At 39.2% G+C, this 16,306-nt stretch overlaps 1 protein-coding gene across 1 annotated transcript in view; it reads left to right on the forward strand.

Annotated features, from left to right (window-relative positions):
• Positions 1-400: 400 nt before the first annotated feature.
• Positions 401-16,306, forward strand: part of LOC307023465 (LIM homeobox transcription factor 1-beta-like) — a 44,892-nt gene continuing 28,986 nt past the window's right edge. The window contains exons 1-2 of the mRNA XM_079656757.1: positions 401-522; positions 3,487-3,673. Of these exons, the coding sequence (XP_079512883.1) occupies positions 468-522; positions 3,487-3,673 (242 nt within the window). The 5' untranslated portion in view covers positions 401-467. The remainder of the gene's footprint in view (positions 523-3,486; positions 3,674-16,306) is intronic.

Genomic DNA, 16,306 nt, shown 5'->3' on the forward strand with positions numbered 1-16,306 from the left:
GGCCTCCCTTTGCGTATTATATTGTAATATATATATTGTCTTTTGTGAAGTGTTATAAATAATAAATCAATGCTTCATTTCCAAACTGTCTAAAAGAAGTCTGCAGACAGAAGGTTGGAAGTGCGGATGGTTAAATAAGTTGATTTTTATTGTAGGCCTAATTGGCAGATTTAAATCACTCCGCCGTGGTGTTGAAGTGAAGGCTTTATGAGGGTCGGATATTTGATTTGATTTCTGATAGGACTCCACGGTCCTGAGAGGCGGATCCAGGCTCCAGGACTGCGGGGAGAGGCTGTGAGGAGGCCGGGGGGAGGGCTTCTCTCTCGGCTGTCCCCCTCTCTCTCTCTCTCACTGAGGACTGGTGGACCAGTTTCACTCACACCTCTGGATTTACAGCAGCTCCAGGTCTCTGTGCAGATTTGAGGATTTTTTCGGTTTGTAGAAAAGTCTGGAGCTTGAATTCAGAGATGCTGCACGACATTAAAGTGGAAGCTGACCCGGGATCCCTGGACCTCCTGACCGGTGAGTTCCTCTTCATCCTGACCTTATCCTTATTTCTTTATCCATGTTCCCACCCATGTTCTTATTTATCATGGGGGGCTGCTACAATAACACTAACAATGAGAAGTGGCAATTCCTAAATTTGCTCTCAGGTGAAGCGAAAATAGCCTTTTATGTAAAAACCGAGAGAAGAACAGGAGGGAAACTCTGGCTCAGGTTTTATAAACACTTATGAACACTTGTGAAATACAAATTATGTACAATATATAATATATATATGCCGTTAATAACTGTGCGATATATACCTGGCTGCTATATCTCTCAGAACTGTTACAGGATGTGTATTTTGTAATTTTATGAATGCTTCTTGGTTAACATTAAGCTGTCTTTGGCTCTTTTCTTGCAGTAACAAATGCACATTTCCCCTCTGTGGGACGAATTACTCTGATTCTGATTATGGGATGTCTGTTCTGCTGTTCATGATGATTATTTGCATTTTGCACACGTTTTTAATGGATAGATTTAATGTTAGGATTTGTTTAAATACACAAGCAACTATATGTGTATTAATGTAAATTGTAATTGTTGTAATGTCTACTTTTATATGTAATAGTGCATGCATTAATTAATATTTAGCAGTTTTTGGCTCTTCACTTTTGAAAATGTGCCCTTTGTGGGACGGATATGGTATTCTTATTATTATTATTATTCTTGGTGCCTATATCAGTTATAGGATTGCTATTGTTATCTTAATGATAATTATTATACGTCATATTATTATTAATGTGTGCGCTTTTGAGTTACAAGCTTGTTAAAGATATCTGCTGCAGAATCATCAATTGGATGATATTATGATTAAAAACAACAGAGATTGTTCATTCATATTAAATTATTAATTAAAAACAGGACTTTTATGTTCAATCTTTTATCGAGCCACTCCTCACTCCTGTGTTATAGAGAAGTGGGGTTATTGTATTAAATAAATAACAATTCATTCATTTTGTATGCTACCTTATACTTCTACTACTCTGCTGGAAGCCAATTTACTTATTGCTTTTATACAATATCAACCAACTGATGAATACATATTGGCAATTAGAAGTTAAAATATCATCATCATATCATAATCCAATATGTATGATGTTTAAAAGGCCTACATGCTTCAGAGGTACATTCAGTTTTGCCACTTGAAGTAGGGTGTATTTTAACGTTGTACTTTAGAATGAGATTTTACAAGCAGTACTTTTTACAATTTCTGTTCTGATTAAGTATACGAGCGACCTGCTTCCTCTACCGCTGCAAAAAGAGGAAAGGGAGTTTACACTCTGAGTTTTCTGAGTGTATATTAATGAATGCTTTCGCTTGTGAAAATACAAAAAGCGCTGCCTGGTGTCATGCCGATTGTTTTTATACTGTGCCCACATGAAGGGACTTCTTCTCTTTGCTCTCCTACACATGAACGAGGTTTACACATACGAGGAATTGGCTTTCAGATGCACACAGAGACACAGAAAGAACATCACGTTACCAATTCTAAAAGCTAGTGCAACAAAGGGAAAATAAAGACAATATTTACACTAGTTATGTAGGAGTGCAGTCGTACAATATGACAATACTATATACTAAGTGGAGAGCTGTGCAGGTTTAAAAACGAGGTAGCATGGAGCAGAAATGGGCAACATGTGCAGGATTTACGATATGAAAAAGAACAGTGAGGACCGAGCGAGCGTCACAGTGTGGTTTCTAAATGTGAGGCAGAAACAAAAGGCCTCAAATAAAACAAGGAGTCCTCCACTGATCGCAGCTTTTTGGGTGAAAAGGTAGATTTGATCCCTATTGCTATTCTGAAAACACAAACAAATGAAAACACTTGCAGAATTAGCCACCAAGAAAACGTAAAATGCAAATAAAATATAGAAGCTAAAAAATCCCCCATAGCTTACTCATTATAAAATGACCATCATGCATGTACTCATCGAATATGAATATTTGTTATGTATGTGTTGTATATATATGTATAAGTGATTAGGTGTGTATGTATGTAAATATATACTTGTTTTTATATTTCTTTTTATATATGTGTATTCTCTGGGATGGTGAGAAACTAATCTGTAACAAAAATAGAGGAATTGACAATAAAGTTGACTTATACGATAACGTAAAGAATATCAAATACAGGCAGGTGGTTCCACACAATCGGATGCATTGTGTTTAAAATGGGAACATGCCCCTGGACCCCCCCAATTATCACATGTTCACATGGATAGGATACATGTGCACACCTTTTAAGTATACAACCCATGTCGATATGTTTCTCTTTTGGTAGTAGATTGGTCTGTTATCAATCAATCAATCAAAGGTTATTTTAGCCCAATATCACACATTGTACATTTGTCTAAGGGGGCTTTACAGTTTTTACAGTATACACGACGCTCTGTCTTCAGACCCTCACATCGGACAAGGAAACCCCAAAGTTAACGGGAAAGAAATGTTAGAAACCTCGAGGAGAGCAACAGAGAACGGATAGACGTGCAATAGATGTTGTGTGTGAATTAAAAGATAATACATGGATGGTCCAAATGCTGGGAAAATGTGTCTATAAGAAGATGGATCCAGGTGGAGCTCTATTGTAATATTTATATTGTGTATTCTTTGGATATCTGATCTAAATCTATACTGTAAGATTTCCAGGCCCCCTATGTTGCTAAATCCTAGCATCGCCTCTGCTGATCAGTAAATTCCTGACACAGTTTTTGGTATTTCCTAATTTTTTAATGACATAAAACATATTTTCCAGGTGGAGCTCTGATGTTATATTTTATATTGTGTATTCTTTGGATATCTGATATAAATCTATACTGTAAGATTTCCAGTTACCAGATTCTAGCATCGCCCCTGCTGATTAGTAACGTATCGATAATTCCTGACACAGTTTTTGGTGTATTTCCTCGTGTTTTAATGACCTAAAACACATATATTTCGCAGGCGGAGCTTCCCCGCAGCAGGCCGTGTGTGAAGGCTGCTCGCGGATCATCTCAGACCGCTTCCTGATGCGGGTCAACGACACGTCCTGGCACGAGCGCTGCCTGCAGTGCGCCGCGTGCCAGCAGCCGCTCACCAACACCTGCTACTCCAGAGACACGAGGCTGTACTGCAGGGCCGACTACCAGCAGTAAGAGGGGGGGGGGGGGGGATTCGGGGATGGTGATGTTTTAACTGCTCTTACATTAACACAAAAAACATTAATCATCAGCTAATTTAATTTAACTCAATTTTAAGCTGCAAACAATGTCTATGACAGGGGTGTCAAACTCAAAGCCTTCATCTTTTGTGGCCCGCAAGAGCTTGGAAAGAATATAATATGTTTATTATGCGGTTACGTGCCGCTTTACAAAAGCACGTTGCCCATAAACTACATGTCCCACAATGCATCTCATTTTGTGACATACGCACTTGCAAAATTATTTGCTCTAGACTTCTGCTTTCAGACGTAGTTAATTATCAGATAATAATCCAATGCAGAGGCAATAGTGTAATATAATACATTATTTTATTTATATTATATATTTAAATATGTATATTTAGTCTTAAAGTTACAACCGGCCCTTTGACTGCAACCTTAATGCTAATGTGGCCCGTGATGAATTTGAGTTTGACACCCGTAGTCTATGACTACTGGTTTACATGAATAACTGCAGTGGATAAACAAAGAAAAAGACCAAATTAACGTGGTTGTTGATTTGGATGTGTACCAACTGATGGATGAACATCATCGACACTACAGTAAGATTTCCGGGGGTGGTGATGTTTTAACTGCTCTTACATTAACACAAAAAACATCATCACCAAATTTAATTAACTCCATTTTAAGCTGTAAACAATGTCTCAGACTACTGGTTGACATGTATAAATGCAGTGGATATAGAAAGAATAGACACTGAAAAGACCAAATGAACATGTTTGTTGATTTGTGTGTGTACTATCTGATGGATGTACATACTCTAGGCGTTACCCTTTCATTTCCAATGGCGTGTGATTACATTGATTCCTTAAAAAGAAAACTCAAAAGCCATCTCTTTGCATCTGTCTTTCTTGTCAGCTAATTTCCATAACGTAGTTTCAATCTACATTAGCATCACTTCTGTCACATGCTTTTATCATATGGCAATACTTGTATAATGTATAATGTTTTTAGACGTTTGTATTTTTTTGTTGTTTTTGCTTTTGTTTGCTTTGTACAGCCCTTTGAGGCATTTCTTGGTATTTGGGGCTATAATACATTTTGATTTGATTTGATCAGTAATTGTTCAAATGCTTACTGTGAAGGATATCATAAGGCCTTGAATCAATCGGACGTAAAACACAATATTTGCCATTGATCAAAGCACTAAGTCGGTCTGATTTCACTTGAACACGACAGGAGGTTTTGGTGCACCTCAAAGCATTTCCCTGCTACTGTTGCTGTACGACACGGCGCATATCTCAGGAATAAGTCAAGTGATAGGGTGCGAAGAGAACATGAGAGACGTGGGGGTGTGTTTGATTTGCTCACCAGTGTTACAGTGTGCTCAGAGCTGGGTGGTCCTGTTGTCTGCAGGGTTTTGCAGACAGTCAGATCCTCTCTCTGCTGGGCGTCTGTCTGCTTCTCTTCAGCAGCCTTTGTCCGGCACCAGATCTTCACACACTCACTGCTGCATGCTGGGGGTCTTTCTCACTACAATGGGCCACATGCATCTCAAAACATGGCACCGCAGACACATCCATGGCTCAGACTTTCAGCAAAAACAAACAGATGCACAAATGTAACCTTTGTGTTGCACTGTGCCATTGTTTCCCTGGTTTTGTCTTTTTGTAAAGCATAAATCATACCTCAAATCTGGGTTACACCTTATCTTATTTCAACTCATAACCACACCTTTTAATGATCTTTTATCCATTTATGGTCAATAGACCTCATTTACACCAAATGAAACCTTATTTCTTTGTTAAAAACAGGAACATTTTGACTGTAGGAAACCGTATAGAAACAGATTTTGATGGATTATCACAGACTGGTATATGTTCAGTCAGTATTCTGTTTTCTAAACCGTTTCATTTCTTTAATGCAAAGCAACCAGATGCAATCGATTTAAATACAACACACAAAGAAATGCACTCCAAATCTGAACAGGCTGAGACAGGTTACCTCCTCTATGTTTGATACTGAGGCTTTAATTGTTGCAGGGAGAGAGACGTTGCTCAAGCAGCAATACAAAGAGACATGGAGGGTTTAATCAGAGCTCTTCAGTCCGAGCGGGATCTGTCTGTACGGCTGTAAATCACACGCTTCATCACGATACAATATTAAATTCATCCAACAACAACACAATATCTCCTGATATCACAAAGTCTGCCTTTCTCAATTCAGTGGCCTCTGACCCACATGAGAGCACATATAACAATCACTCACATTTATATCAACTCATAAAAACAGACCTAAAAGATGATTTGACAATTTTATCACCAGGCATTATTTCTCCTATAGGAGACTTTTCTTTAAGCAGTACAAGTTTGAGGTACCTGTACTTTACTTGAATATCCCAATGTTATGCTACTGTGTACTTCCCCACTACCATTCAGAGGTAAATGGTGTACTTTTCCTCCACTACATGTATTTAATACCTTTAGTTACTTCACAGATGTGGATGAATGATGTGAAATATAATCAAGTGTTAAATCAGACTTTAGTTCCACCTGGAGTAAATCCACCAGCTACCCTGCAGTATACAAAGTCATTCAAACTAGCTGCACCTTTACCAGCTTTGAGAACACTTTCATGATCAATCATTATAAAACATATCATATATATTATTCTGAAATGGACCAATCTGCACAATGACTACTTTTACTGTCGCTACTTTCACTATATTTTGATGAGAATACTTTTCTACTTTTACTTGAGGAACATTTTGAATGGAGGACTTTTACTGTAACAGAGTATTTCTACACTCTGGTACTTCTACTTTTACTCAAGTACAAGATCTGAGTACTTCTGCTTTTACTCAAGTACAAGATCTGAGTACTTCTACTTTTATTCAAGTACAAGATCTGAGTACTTCTACTTTTACTCAAGTACAAGATCTGAGTACTTCTACTTTTACTCAAGTGCAAGACCTGAGTACTTCTACTTTTACTCAAGTACACGATCTGAGTACTTCTACTTTTACTCAAGTACAAGATCTGAGTCTACTTTTACTCAAGTACAACATCTGAGTACTTCTACTTTTACTCAAGTACAAGATCTGAGTACTTCTACTTTCACTCAAGTACAAGATCTGAGTATTTCTACTTTTACCCAAGTACAAGATCTGAGTACTTCTACTTTTACTCAAGTACAAGATCTGAGTACTTCTACTTTTACTCAAGTACAAGATCTGAGTACTTCTACTTTTAATCAAGTACAAGATCTGAGTACTTCTACTTTTAATCAAGTACAAGATCTGAGTACTTCTACTTTTACTCAAGTACAAGATCTGAGTCTACTTTTACTCAAGTAAAACATCTGAGTACTTCTACTTTTACTCAAGTACAAGATCTGAGTACTTCTACTTTCACTCAAGTACAAGATCTGAGTACTTCTACTTTTACTCAAGTACAAGATCTGAGTACTTCTACTTTAACTCAAGTACAAGATCTGAGTACTTCTACTTTTACTCAAGTACAAGATCTGAGTACTTCTACTTTAACTCAAGTACAAGATCTGAGTACTTCTACTTTTACTCAAGTACAAGATCTGAGTACTTCTACTTTCACTCAAGTACAAGATCTGAGTACTTCTACTTTTACTCAAGTACAAGATCTGAGTACTTCTACTTTTACTCAAGTACAAGATCTGAGTACTTCTACTTTAACTCAAGTACAAGATCTGAGTACTTCTACTTTCACTCAAGTACAAGATCTGAGTGCTTCTGCTGCCTCTGACTTTTAGCAGCAGGTGGAGCTTAGCTTGTCCATTATACAGTAAATGTTATTTATAAGAGCATACACAGTCAACAATGTAGTATGTATGTGTTTGGCTTCATGTACAGTTTTGGATATCAATTACTTAAATAATATTTATTTTAGTTTTGGGAGCTGCAGTGCTGATGCTCCTGTCTTTGTCTTTGTTGGGACGTTATGTCTTTGTCATTGTTTCCCTCCTTGCCCTGCTGTAAGGCCTCCATTACTCACTGTGAAACACAGAGGTATGTGGGAGATGTCACTGTGCAGGGCAGCAGGTTTGTTTGATTAGAAAGCAGAAGGAGCTGCTGTGTTTATCAAAGCAGAGCCCCTTCAGGTGAGTAAATCCTGCAGCCAGACCCAGCAGGCTGTCCTCCAGTCTAAATACACTGCGTCCCCCCGGGAGCAGGGGGCAAAGACAAGAGGAGGGGGGGGGGGTTCATGTCAACATCCAAAAAACAACAGAGGAAGCAGCAGGAGCTCCGTAAAGCCTCGCTGTGATTGGAAACCACAGCTGATGAAAACAAGCCGCCTGAAGACTCTGCAGATTGGGTTTCATCAGAAACTGGGATTTATCGTGACCCCCACCTTGACTCCAAACAGAGGCAACATGAAACAGTTCATGGCGCAGTGGAGGGGTACAGCTACTGTCTGAGGAACACAGAAAACCTCCTTCTGTTCTAATGAAGGAGGAGTTGAGTAAAGAGAAAGAGGAATATAGATTTTAAGAAATACAAAACAAAGCCACTGCATATTGCTGGGCTGTTGAGATAAATGTGAAGATACAGAGAGTGTCATTTTAGGATGAACTGTTTTTATCACGAAATATCTGCATTTGGTGCGTCGCTGTTGGAAGAAGCGTTATAACTTACCCCGACCCTCTGCTCTTTACAAGGTCAGCTACCTTTGGTTTTATCATACAAGGGTTAGGGAAATGTAACTAATTACATTACATGAGTTTTTTTAATTTGAACTGTATTGTCATACTATATCTTAGATGTTTTATTTAAGTGTATTTGAAGTGTACTAAGTATTATGTTCGTAACCTGTATTTAAATCAGGCTTTATAATTATTTGAGCGACCGAGATCATGTAAGCGTATTTCAAGTGTGCTATGTATTAATTTATTGAGCTGTACTTAAATCAGGTTTTAAAATGGTTTGACTGATTGAGATCATGCAATGTTATTATTTGTTTATTGATTGTTATGAACCTGCCTGAGGACCACAGATGGGAATGAGCTATTAGCTATAATCTGGCATATTGCATCTCGTCTCTTTGCTGAGATTAATGTTTTTGTATGCATGGTCCTTCTATAAATAAATACAAATACTTTTATATCAACCACGCTTTTAAAAATAGACAGTCTAAAAATGTGATTTAGCAGTGGGACATACAAGTTAGACTTTGTATGATTTTAATTAATAAACTTAAGATCCATTGAAGAAAATGAACAGATGAGATCGATATTTTCATTAGCTCACATACAGAAGTAAACAACACAAGAATGTTTTGATGTGGATATATAAAAATCCATTACATAAGGTAACACACCCACGAAGTAGAGGAAGATAAGGAAACAGGAAGAAGAGAGGAAAGGGTTAAATAACATTTAAAAATCAGAAGACTAAATCAGAAATAAATATATTCTTTAAATGTAATAATGAGAAAAGTGAGACCACTATTTCTTTTTTAACTGTAAATCTGGTATAAATTGCGTAATTTAGAATAGCGAGGACATTGGACTGATAACACTCCCTTTACAAAGTCAGTGTCCTTTGGTTTTATCCCTCAATTTGCTTCTCCTTTAGGAAATGATCTGTGTTTCACTGACCTCAGAGCAGCGTGGCATTCCTCCAGCACACTGGGACACACTCTAAAATTTGAGAGAGTCACAAATCACAGAGGGGCCTCGGGCAGCTTCTGATGAATGTTCGTCACTCTGAGGACGATGATGAATCTACATCTGAACATTTATTTCCCCCCATCAATCAGGGCTTCATACCACAGCATCACTGTTTGAACTGAGCCCCGGTCCACAAACAGTGCCAAGGGAAAGAAAGTTAGAACATCATCCAGAGAAGTCCTTTCTTTTTTTTTGGAGAAATGGGTTCTCTGAGAAGTGGTCGATGCTAAACTCAGCTTATATGGTAATATACTTTAATATTACCTGACATACATAAACTGACTGGCACAGGGTGATACTAGTGACAAGCCATAAAGAAGACAAGTAGTGTTGTAGTCAAGACCACCTTAACCCCGACCAGGGCCGGACTGGGACAATAAGTCAGGCCGGGAATTATACACCCAGCCAGGCCACTACCAGTTTTCTTTTGTGCCATTTTCCTGGATTCATTTGTCAATATTAACAGCGTTGCTGCCCCTAGTGATAGGCCTAAACTTTAAATCTACAGTACTATCCCAGAATAAACATATGGACATGGGTTACTAATTTTTTTTTAAAGTGCAAATCTTTGCATGCTCCCCCGGTAAGATTTTTTTTTTAAATGTTGGACTTAAATGCATCAATCTGGTGCACTTTGAGGGGGAAATAAAGAGACTACACCCATATGAAACAGAACTGTATACATTTAAATAATCATAAAATCATAAGAACATGGCCATAACCAATAACATACCATTTCCAATATGAAAAAACATTGAAACTTGTTTATTTATTTGTTTTTGGTTCATTTATAGTTGTGAGTGTGTCTGTGCTCCTGAACCAGCCTCACCCGTCTCCCCCGTCTCCCCTCTGCTCCTCTTTGAGGCAGCAGCAAAGACTAGTTTTAGCTCTCAACACGTTTTTAAAGTTTATCTTACCTTTTTTCACCTATTTAACATTTTTTATCTATTATTCATGCATATTTTATTAATCACTCCCCCTTCAAATGGAAATATGTGTTTACATAAATGGTGACCAAACCGTTTGAGACCCACTGAGAACTTAGACTAAGTTAACTATCTAAACACTCAGAGAGTCCTTCACCTCACCTGAGCTGTAGTTATCAGTCTCTCAGTCTGACAGGAGAGGACTCTCCTCCACCTTGTTGACAGCTCATTATATCCGTTAGCGCAGCTAGCTAGCACCAGATGCTAACAACAACACTACACGTAACCGGTGCGCACGTTTTCTCTCTCGCTCGCTCGCGCCACACACACACTAACACACACCCTCCCGAGCTTGCATGACACACAGAGACCAATCGAGGGCATTAGAGTATGATCTGTATGAAAGTGGCCATGTCGGCAGGCCACATCATGTAGACAGCCAGTCACCCTCTGTGAGGCAGAGGCAGACCCACATTTGTGCAGCGTTTCGTTCACAATACATACATTAAAAAAAAGGATTCCTCAGGCCAGCAGGCCACTGAACAGGCCAGGCCATCGGGAAACCTCCCGGTCCTCCCGATGGCCAGTCCGGGCCTGACCCAGACCAAGTCAAGATCAAGACCAGAGAGTACCAAGACCAAGACTTTAAGAGGTCGGTACCAAGTCAAGACCAAGACCAAGAGGTCGGGACCAAGTCAAGACCAAGAGGTCGAGACCCAGTCAAGACCAAGACCAAGACTTTAAGAGGTCGAGACCAAGTCAAGACCAAGACCAAGAACAAGACCAAGACTTTAAGAGGTCGAGACCAAGTCATGACCAAGACCGGAGTGTACCAAGACCAAGACAAGACCAAGACTTTAAAAGATCGAGACAAAGACCAAGACTTTAAGAGGTCATGAACAAGTCAAGACCAAGACTTTAAGAGGTCACGACCAAGTCAAGACCAAGACTTTAAGAGGTTGAGACCAAGACCAAGACCAAGACCTAGACTTTAAGAGGTCGAGACTAAGTCAAGACCAAGACCAAGACCTAGACTTTAAGAGCTCAAGACCAAGTCATAACCAAGACCGGAGTGTACCAAGACCAATGTGGAAGATACATAGTCAATTTGACTGCTCTTGGTCTCGAAACAACTTTTTAAAGGTCTTATTTTTAGTGTACTACAACACTAAAAGTAAGCACCCTCTCAAAAATAGTTCATATGCCAGACATCAGTGTGTATTTTGTAACCCCTAAATACTTACACTAACCCCTATGGGGGAAGGGTTCGGAGTTTTATTGATCAAGCTTCACATCCCACCGAAAAAAAAACCTGTTGTTTTTGTGCTCTAACAGTAGCGTCCTTAAAGCACATTCCACCGATTACATTCAAATTTCGATGTCTTTTCTGTCATTTTTAGACTTTGCAACGTCTGCATTGGGCACTGTGGTTTTGGTCCACAAGCCGAATGTTTGACACCCCTGATCTAAACAAATGAAATATTGCATATTATCTGGAAGTCAAAGAGGGAGCAAGGTGGTCTCTATCTGTGATGGACGTTAGCTGGGTTTCATTCACATTTGTTTTCCCGTCTTAATAAGTTTGACTATCCTGAGGTGTCTGTTTCCCGCCTGTCAGATAATTGATGTTTGACTGAGCCCGTCGTCTTTCTTTCTTCTCAAATCTATCCGTGCCTGAGCTCAGAGGACAGCCGCTCTCTGACAGTCTGTGTTGTCTCTCCCCTCCCTCTTCTTATGCACTGTTTAATCGTAATATCAGCACTGCTAGGCTCTCCTGGGACTCGGGCTGGCATTTAGCAGGCTGAGACAACTCAAGACCCCCGAGGGCTCGTCCAAAAACTGCCTGCTCCAAGCTGTCCACGTTATTAGCTTCCTGCTCTCAAAGGAGACCTTCAGCCATTCACACACACCAGGCACACACACTCTGTGCACACACACTCTGTGCACACACACCCTGTTTCTCTTGTGTTCAGCCTCTGTAAGCAGTGTAACAGTAATTACTCCATTCATATTCCCTGCCTAATGACCCTGCTGGGGACCATTTGCATACATGTTTTCTTTTCGTTTTTTAATAATGAGGACAAACAGATGTCTGTATTATTCATACATTATGTTTTCCTCTGGGCTCTCTCTTTATACAACACTATGAGCGTGTGTGACCTCGGGACAACACACTTATTTAAAATGCCACGCAGTTCAAACTAAAATCGCAGCCCAATCAACAATGGCTTATGAGGCAGGGCAACAATTACGGCAAATGTGGCAACAGCGTAAACATGTGGTTCTTGAGATCAATGACTAAAAAATGTATCGTAATCCCAAAGCAATCTATGTCTGCATCAACACAATGATCTGTCTCTGTATTCAGATACAAGATGGGAAGAAGGCATGGTTTCGGCAAGTCTTTGGAATATATATATATAATATCTTTATCGAAACCCCCCACTTTGATTGATTAGAAATGGCCTTTTCACACCAGTGTTGACTGAATTACACGATGTGACATTAACAGACACAGGTTTTAAGCTGTATTTGGATGCAGGTTTTATGTCAGTCTGCATAATAACTAGTGCTTTATAGCAAACAGAACGGGTGTTTTTTAACTTGTGTCCATCATCCATAATGATATGAATAGATGTGTAGATACACAACTGAAGCACAGACATGTCAATCATCTCTTTCCATCATATTATTGGTGCTTTCCAGAACAAACCATTCAGATTTGGGAACATTCCTAATTTCTGAGAGGAACACTTACCATTTCAGGCCATTTGGTGCTACTTGAAGTGCCTAACTATTCAAATATACTTTCAGAACAACACATCTTTGTTTTCCGATGCTGCATCACTTCTGACAATCTGGAGCTCACCAGTGATTGTCAACAGCCTCGTGTGTCAGCTGGCACGATACAGACAGGAAGTGATAGAGACACGCAGGGATATCTTTTGATTGTAAAGTGTTGTATATTTACAGGGACTGTTGCCACAACCAAGCAGCTCAGAAACATCAGATTTTGTGAAAAAATAGAAACAAAAGAGTTTTGGAGTTTTATTCTTTTTATTCTTTTTTGTCAGAGTTGCTGGTTTTAAACCTCGGTTAAGAAAAATTATGACTTCCCGTTTCTGCCGAAGAGAGGAGTTTGTCCCGAAGCTTGCTGCTGTATATATGTTTTTTAGATTAGATATATTTTATCGATCCTAATTTGGAGTTAGGGTCGCTGTGTTTTTTGTCACTGCAGTAAAACAAGGCCTTCCACATGACATAACAATTAGATAAAATATACAAACAGTGAATACATACACATCAACAGTCAAAAGAAAACCACCTTTTCATTATCAGGCCTCATATAATGACCTCATCGCAGAGGGTGGAAATGGTGAGGCAGCACAGTGCTTTTTGTGTGTGTGTGTGTGTGTGTGTGTGTGTGTGTGTGTGTGTGTGTGTGTGTGTGTGTGTGTGTGTGTGTGTGTGTGTGTGTGTGTGTGTGTGTGTGTGTGTGTGTGTGTGTGTGTGTGTTCTGTGATAACTGATGTGACTCAGAACAATGCTAAAGACTTTGTATACCTTCCTCCCAGGGTTTCCGCTAGGATTTTTTCTTTCCGGAAATAATTAATTTTACCGGACGAATCTGAAACTTGCCGGTCATGTTTGTGTAGCTGGTAATTACCGGACTATGACCGGATAATGCTGATGTTTAAAACTCAGTTAATGGGAGTCATTTTTATATTGCTTCAGTTTATAATCGTAACAGATCGAAAAGTTCAGATTCATTTTTCAATAAATGATGCGCTTCCATAAACAACATCATTATTACATTCAAACAAACCACCCGGACATTTTGACCGGCAAATTTTGAATTTACCGGTTTTTAATACATTTTACCAGCTAAAAAACGGTAATTACCGGCTAACGGAAACCCTCCGTGTATCTGTATACTCTCTATTTGTTAATCAAGGTCCAAATTGAGTAATCCCAGTTAATCGTGATTTATTTTGTATGTATAAATGTCTAGGTGTGGAACGTTTCTAAATATTTTTCTCATAATACAGAAAGCATACATTAGGTAACACATGTTGTAATTCTTGTACATTTTTATGGAGGTATATTTGTCTCAATATTATCTGCTTGAACAGATTGGAAATCCTTTTGTAAATGTGGATACATAAGATGAACATAGTTACCATAGACCATACTGTATTATGGTAACCAGACTGCATGCTCTTACTCTGAAAGGCAGAGACCGAATGATACGATATGATGGGAGGCTGTGGCGCAGTGGGTTAGTGCGTTGGTGTTCGGATCAGGGGGGCACAGGTTCAAACCCCACTGCAGTCAGCATGTCGTTGTGTCCCTGAAGACACTTCACCCCAAATTGCTCCTGTGGGGATTGTCCACAGTATTGAGTATGTTAGTCGCTTTGGATGTAATGTAATACGCCATCACGCTGTATTCATAAATGGTCAAGTAATACAAGTCGATTTTTCTTCGGACCGTCTCAAAACTCTCCGTGTGTGTACAATGCAAAACATCGAGACACATAAATGCCTTTTCGATCATAATTTACAAAGGTTTTTATTTTATTTTTTGAAGGTGTTTTTATTTTTAACACATTTTACCACATCAGTGTCAATCTGTTGAATTACAAATTGGTGCAATGTTCAATCTAATCTTTAGTATTAGGTTCTGTGGCTGTTTGGCTGAGATACGGCTTTATGTACCTGCAGCAGATTTCACTTGGCGATACAATGCCTGTTTTTGTTTCGTTTTTTAGACACAGTTCTGTTTTGTTAAGCTGGTTAAAGCTCCAGGGAGATCTTTAATAACTTCACAGCACGTGTGCAGCTGGAAGGGACACAACCAATAACAGAGGGAGTTTTATCTTCTTTTATGAAATGTGCTTTGTTCTCCATCGTAAGAATCTTTGCTGAACACGGTTGTGATGAATGACAAGTCCTGCTTAGTTTACTGGACTCCTTTTGGACCTTGGTGTTGTGGACATGTATATTATATTGTGTGCACACTGTACATGTGTGTGTGTAGGTGTGGGTGCTTTCGTCTGGGATGACCACCACCTTACACAAATATACATCTGTAATCCCCCCGATGGAAACCTTTGGTCTCTGGTTCATTTGTCCCGCTCTGTACTGAAGTGCAGGCTGACAGCTGAAACATGTACAGAGCGACTTGATGACATAAAGAAAGGCTTACAATAAATGAGTTCATTATATGCAGCAGCTTGCAACTCCATAATGCTCAAGCAAGCTACTCCTACAACCCTGTTTCGTCTTCAGGGGGAAATGGTACGTCAACGGGGTTATGTACATCAGAAATATGTGTCAAGATATTCATAAATCTGTTTTCAAAGTGTGTTTTGGTTAGGCGCCTATTCAAACGTTAAGTATGGGGGCTATCCTCTCCACACAGACTTGGACTAATTGGGGTCCCTGCTTTCTTGTCCTACTCAATGTGTGCAATTCCAAGACTGTTTAGGGACCCATGCATGCAAACATATTAAAATGAACCATTTTTTAAAAGAAATAACACATTTATACTAATAATAATAATAATAACTTGATTGTGATTAGCATAACGCTTCTTAAGATCAGACAGGGACGCAGGATGCTGATACTGTAGATTTTGACACATAAACTCTGGAAGTCGATATTGAGGCTATCTTATGTCACTATTTAAAGAAGAAGAAAAATAATGTAATTAGTTTTGCTCAACATCTAATCTAATACTCATTCATACCCGCCCTTTGTGAGCATTTAATGACACTTTGACATGTGGACTGCAGGGCCGATATATATAACGATCAGTGGACTCATACAATCCTGTCTTTAATTAAAAATGGTAAAATCAAAATTGCAAGTTTTGACAATCACATTGCTGACATTCATTTCCCCACAGAGAGCATGAGAGTGGAGGTCATCCCTCCTCTGCTCTGCCGTCACAGAGCCATGTAGGTGTCAGCGTGTGTGTGTGTGTGTGTGTG

Source organism: Notothenia rossii (assembly GCF_949606895.1).
Source record: "Notothenia rossii genome assembly, chromosome: 11".
NCBI classification, from domain to species: Eukaryota; Metazoa; Chordata; class Actinopteri; order Perciformes; family Nototheniidae; genus Notothenia; species Notothenia rossii.